The sequence below is a fragment of the Oncorhynchus masou genome, unplaced genomic scaffold (assembly GCF_036934945.1).
Source record: "Oncorhynchus masou masou isolate Uvic2021 unplaced genomic scaffold, UVic_Omas_1.1 unplaced_scaffold_614, whole genome shotgun sequence".
NCBI classification, from domain to species: domain Eukaryota; kingdom Metazoa; phylum Chordata; class Actinopteri; order Salmoniformes; family Salmonidae; genus Oncorhynchus; species Oncorhynchus masou.
In genome coordinates this window covers 91857-97930 of record NW_027012566.1, presented here as the reverse complement: position 1 = coordinate 97930, position 6074 = coordinate 91857, and the positions used below count along the sequence as shown (strand labels likewise).

The window sequence follows — 6074 nt, the reverse complement described above, 5'->3', positions numbered from 1 at the left end:
GACTGTTCGATGCTATTGCAGTCCGCCACAGGATGTTTTTGTGCTGGTTCGAGGGCAGTCAGGTCTGGAGTGAACCAAGGGCTGTATCTGTTCTTAGTTCTGTTCTTAGTTCATACAGGTATTACTGGGAGGTGGAGAGGGATGGTGACGGGGCTTTCATTGGTGTGGCGTACAAAGGAATGAAGAGGAAGGGAGGGGAGAGTGACAGTAGGATTGGACACAATAAGGAGTCCTGGTGTTTAGTCTGCTATGATAGTGGTTATAACTTTTACCATAATGGAGTCATCAGATACAGCCGACCAGATACCTTTCCTGTTTCTAAGAGAGTTGGGGTATATCTGGACTGGTCAGCTGGTACGTCGTAGTGGTGTGTTTTAATGTGTTCTGTTGGACCTACAGACAGTTCGACTGTGCCTACCTAGTTAAATGTCACCATCAGTATTGACTTTATGGAAGGTGACTTAGTGGGCAATGTCACATTTAGGCAATGCAGCCTACATTGGGAGCTGTCCTGTCACCCTTTATACACACTTTGTACTGCTTATGAAGACTGTATGTATGCTATATAAAGCCTTTATAAGTTGTATTTAGTTTAATCACAGTCTATCCTTCTGCTTTACCAAATCCAGAGACCATGGTGGAGAGAGTTGTATCAAGCCTGGACCTGAGAACACCAGAGACCATGGTGGAGAGAGTTGTATCACATGGTGGAGAGAGTTGTATCAAGCCTGGACCTGAGAACACCAGAGACCATGGTGGAGAGAGTTGGATCAAGCCTGGACCTGAGAACACCAGAGACCATGGTGGAGAGAGTTGGATCAAGCCTGGACCTGAGAACACCAGAGACCATGGTGGAGAGAGTTGGATCAAGTTTGGACCTGAGAAATGTGAGTGTTAACAGATAATTGTTTATGACTCAAAATATTTTTAAATGTTCATTACAGTTGATTCCCAGTCAAGGAACACAATTATGACCTATTTGGTCAAAACAAACTTAAAGGTAGAGTCAGCGATATGACGTAGATGCAGCTAGTAAACGACATTGTGTGCCGATTTCCGCAACAACTTAGAGGGTTGTAACACGATGCTAAACTTCTTGGCTGACACTCTGTTAGAGGGTGAAGAGAACATCCTAGGATCCAGCAGAAATCAGACCCCAACATCTACAAAACACGGACCAGAACGATGTTGTTTCCTGCTTCCACAAACATTCATTAATATAACACTAATGTCAGATTATGGTATCCTAATGAGTGTACATTCTGAGACTGTTGCTTAGTTTTATTCATTTTTATTACAAGTCTATTTAATAATTATGAATTCATTATTACATTGTCAATTTTAACCAACTACTTTTGACTTCAGGGATTCCTCAGAGCTGTAAGACTTGTGACCATGTTGAGGTAAGTCATAATGTCAATTATTACTTTTACATACCTGCAGGAGTCAGGTACAGTCTCAATGCCAGATGTGTACTGACCAACCATTCATACTGGGATAGAGACAGTCCTGTGTCCTGCTTTAGTAATATAAGCACAGTCTCAAAGCCAGGAGTGTACTGACCAACCATTCATACTGGGATATAGACAGTCCTGTGTTCTGCTTTAGTAATATAAACACAGTCTCAAAGCCAGGTGTGTACTGACCAACCATTCATACTGGGATATAGACAGTCCTGTGTCCTGCTTTAGTAATATAAGCACAGTCTCAAAGCCAGGAGTGTACTGACCAACCATTCATACTGGGATATAGACAGTCCTGCTTTAGTAACAGTACTGTGTTCTGCTTGTAGGCATGCAGGATTTTAGCTGTTGTCAAATTTTGTCTTTAGACAGTTTAATTGATAAATCAGCTCGGGGATTTGAGCTTGCAACCTTCCGGTTACTAGTCCAGCGCTCTAACCACGAGGCTACCCTGCCGCCCCGGCCCTAATGAGGTGGACTGGGGAATATGTTGGAAGGGGCATCTTTTACACATGTTTGGCTGTTTGGGGTTTTAGACTGGTTTCTGTTCAGCACTTTGGGATACCAGCATTCCATGTAACATTGAATAAATATATTAGGTGAGTTACTTTGGTTTAATTGGCCAGTTTCCCAGACACAGATTAAGTCTAGTACTGGACCTAAAAGATCTTTCTTTCTATTGAAACTTCCACTGATCTGTGTCCAGGAAACAGGCCCCATATGTATTACTGACATGCTTGTCCTTGTTCAGGACTCCACACACTGGCTTCAGATTGAACCCTTGACTTCCACTGTCCAGGGAGTGACAATGTTCAGGTAAAATAACTACTTGTAACATTTCATTCCACCTGCTAGTGTATTTCCCCATTACCTTTGGGAATAGTCTCCTAATCCAACCTCTCCATTTGACCATGGACCCTCTCTACCACATCTTGTTGTTGCCCTCAGGCACAGGACACCCAGAGGGAGTTATGAGTGCACAGTGTCTGGGCTCCGCTGGCTGTGTGACAGAGATGTCATTCTGAAGTATCACTTCAGGAACTGGGAACCCTACAGTCAACTTCTGAAAGACATGCAGTACACACAAGGTGGTCCATTGCTGGACATCACTATGGAGTTAGGTGAACTGGAGGAAGTTCATCTGCCACACTTTGTCTGTTTAGGTAAAACCATATAGAAATAGTATTCAGAAAGACATTTCCATGTAACTGAGTTTCACTTCCTGAATGAATGAATGAATGAACTATTCTGGGAGTTTGAGTTTACTGTGATCTGGCTCTGCATATTCTTTGTCTTTTAGTTAGAAAGACATATTGTATTATTCATCCATCTCCTTTGTATTGTGTTGTTCAGGGACCAACCCTTCCCTGAGGAATGAGATGAAGATTCTTCATGTAGAGGAACATGGAGTGTCTTTTGAGGAAGTGCATGAGGTCACCAGATTCCATGTTAAGATTCTTCATCCCAAATTCTCACCCATCTCTGTTATACTGAGGTTACTGTCTTGGAACATAGATGTCCACTGTGACGTGGTCCTCTATTTGGCAGTAAAAAGGTCAACAGTCATTTCAAGGCTATACCTGCTCCTCAGAAACTCCAGTCAGAAAGAGGTGAGGCACTATCACTGAAGTTACAACAGTATGTTGAAACCTAATGAAGGAAAGCTGATAGTTTGTTGAAAATCTCTTGATTACAAAGACAACATGCAGCTCTGTGAGAATTCTATTTCTGTCTCATTCATTTGAAGAGCCAGTAGACAGCACTCTTCCCTCTGGTCGAGGGAGAACTCAATGCCCCTGGGCAGTGAAGGGGACATTGCCCTGTGTAGGTTGCTGTCTTTCAGATGGGACGTTAAACGGGTGTCCTCTCCATGGTCACTGAAGATCCCATGGCACTTATCGTATGAGTGTTAACCTCGGTGTCCTGACTCTCCATGGTCACTAAAGATCCCATGACACTAATCGTAAGAGTAGAGGTGATCCTGAATGGTCACTGAAGATCCCATGGCACTTATCGTGGTGTCCTGACTCTCCATGGTCACTAAAGATCCCATGGCACTTATCGTAAGAGTATGGGTGTTAACCCCGGTGTCCTGACTCTCCATGGTCACTGAAGATCCCATGGCACTTATCGTAAGAGTGGGGATGTTAACCCCGATGTCCTGACTCTCCATGGTCACTAAAGATCCCATGGCACTTATCGTAAGAGTATGGGTGTTAACCCCGGTGTCCTGACTCTCCATGGTCACTGAAGATCCCATGGCACTTATCGTAAGAGTGGGGATGTTAACCCCGGTGTCCTGGCTAAATTCCCATTCTGGCCCTCATACCATCATGGCTACCTAATCATCCCCAGCTTCCAATTGGCTCATTTTCCTCCTCTCCTCTCCCCTGTAACTCTTCTCCAGGTCGTTGCTGTAAAAGAGAATCTCTTCTCAGTCAACTTACCTGGTACACCTTTAAAATAATATCCTGGTACAATAGGGATCGTAAAACAAAAACACATTTTTTGTTGTTGACAAAAATGGATTGCTCAGTGAGCTGCATGTTGTGTGAATTACGAGACTACATCGTTCTGACTGACTACTACATTGCTCATTTTGTAGGCTGTTCAGGAACGGGAGAAAAACCAGGTGTCCAAAGGATTTTCAGAATTCGTCCTGTCAAGTCCAAACGGGTCCTTAAAGCTGAACAGTTGGTTTGCGTTCAAGAATCCCCGCTCCACTTCCATCAATCCAGAGGTGTAGTTTTATCAGGCTGAGGACATGAATATGTCATATTGTATATGAATAACTGGAATATCATTCTATTTCCATCTGTTGTCTCAATCGCTGCACCATATGGCCTCCTACAGAAGATTCAGCTGTTACCTGCAGACACCACACCAAGCTGTTGTCAGATGATTATGGGAAACACAGGGGTGGATATTGAGATGGAGTTAATCGGGGATGATGAGAGGACAGTATGGAAATCAGTGGTATCAAAAGGTAAGTAATACTGGACATGCACAGTATGTCAATCTTCAATGTCCTTTTCTAACAGATGCTATTAAAATGTTTTATGATATTTTCTATTGTTTGTTTTTCAGATGTGTACAGCAACGACTCTCATCCAACATGTAAGTTTGTTTTTGTGGACGAGTTTTATAAACTGGGTTATAGAGCTAAAATCTCTTCAAGTTTGGATGAAGGACACTAATGAAGGTCTTCATGAGTCATGTTCAGTGGAGTGATGAAGACCTTCGTGAGTCGTGTTCAGTGGGGTGATGAAGACCTTCATGAGTCATGTTCAGTGGGGTGATGAAGATCTTCATGATTCGTGTTCAGTGGGGTGATGAAGACCTTCATGAGTCATGTTCAGCGGGGTGATGAAGGTGTAATGATATAAATACTGACAAAGGCACTGTATATGAGGCCTTGTCTTTGTAGAAAGTTGAATCTGTGCTTGAAATGCGATACTTGACTGAGGGACCTTCCAGATGTTGTATGGGGGACAGGTCCAATTTGACATTACAGAGTATTTTCAGTAGACTGTGGACAAAACATTACAATGAAATCCATCTTAATCCCACTATGTAACACAATAGAGAAATCCAAGGGGTGTGAACACTTTTGCAAGGCTCTGTATGTTATGTCGAATAGACAATCGTGTCAGCCAGGGTAGGCGTCAATTCCAAATAAATCAGTCCATTCAGGAAGGAAACTGAAATTCCTATTCAATAACTGGAAAAGGGCTTCTACTTTTGACTTTCAGTGACTTCTCAATAAACCGAATAGGAATTTCATTTTTACGTTTTGACTGACTACAATTGGAATTGCCTACAACCTTGGAGCTCTATTCAAGAAATGACTATCAGAGGAATGGTAACTGGAGAGACTGCAAGATGTAGAAACAGCTGCTGTTAACCCTAAAAGCATATTAATTTAATTGACCCCCCTTCAGCATTAATACTCCTTGGGATTCCTGCTGAGGAGTTTCTTCAGAAACACAGGGCTGAACTCATTCAGGGAGTCAAAAACACAAAGCCAATAGCAGATGTTCTGCGGTCAAAGTACATGATTGGTGATGAAGAGTACTCCAGAATAAAAGCCGAAACAACTGAACAGGAGCGAATGAGAGAACTACTGAACGCAGTCCTCCCTAAAGGACCAGAAGTGATGGGAGCTTGTCTCAAAGCTCTCAGTGAACATGAACACCATCTTGTTAAGTTCTTGAGTGAATCGAGGTAAGACCAGTTTCTTTTCTCCCTCCATTGAATATGTGGAATGATTAAATATAGGTCAAATAAAAACATAGCTACCCAGATCAAAGAGAGATTGTTTTTCAGAATGGAACCATGTTTTTGTGTTGCTGCCTGTAATAAATTACTCTTATCATAGGACCATCATCACATCATTATCTCATCATTATCTCATCATTACCTCAGGTGTATCATAGGACCATTATTCCATCATTATCTCATCGTTATCTCAGATGTATCATAGGACCATCATCACATCATTATCTCAGGTGTATCATACGTCCATCATCACATCATTATCTCAGGTATCTAACACCTCCTTCTTCTCCATACTTTCTGATCTCTCTCTTCCCTTCTCCTCCATCCTCTGTC

At 42.4% G+C, this 6074-nt stretch overlaps 1 protein-coding gene across 1 annotated transcript; it reads left to right on the top strand.

Moving 5' to 3' along the window:
- Nucleotides 1-731: 731 nt before the first annotated feature.
- LOC135536401 (NACHT, LRR and PYD domains-containing protein 1 homolog) lies at nucleotides 732-6074 on the top strand. Its single transcript, XM_064962746.1, has 10 exons — nucleotides 732-887; nucleotides 1366-1403; nucleotides 2215-2279; nucleotides 2412-2626; nucleotides 2817-3073; nucleotides 4069-4203; nucleotides 4317-4449; nucleotides 4551-4580; nucleotides 5405-5687; nucleotides 5889-6074. The coding sequence occupies exons 3-10, from the start codon at nucleotides 2272-2274 to the stop codon at nucleotides 5944-5946; spliced, it is 1119 nt and encodes a 372-aa protein (XP_064818818.1). The 5' UTR covers nucleotides 732-887; nucleotides 1366-1403; nucleotides 2215-2271; the 3' UTR covers nucleotides 5947-6074.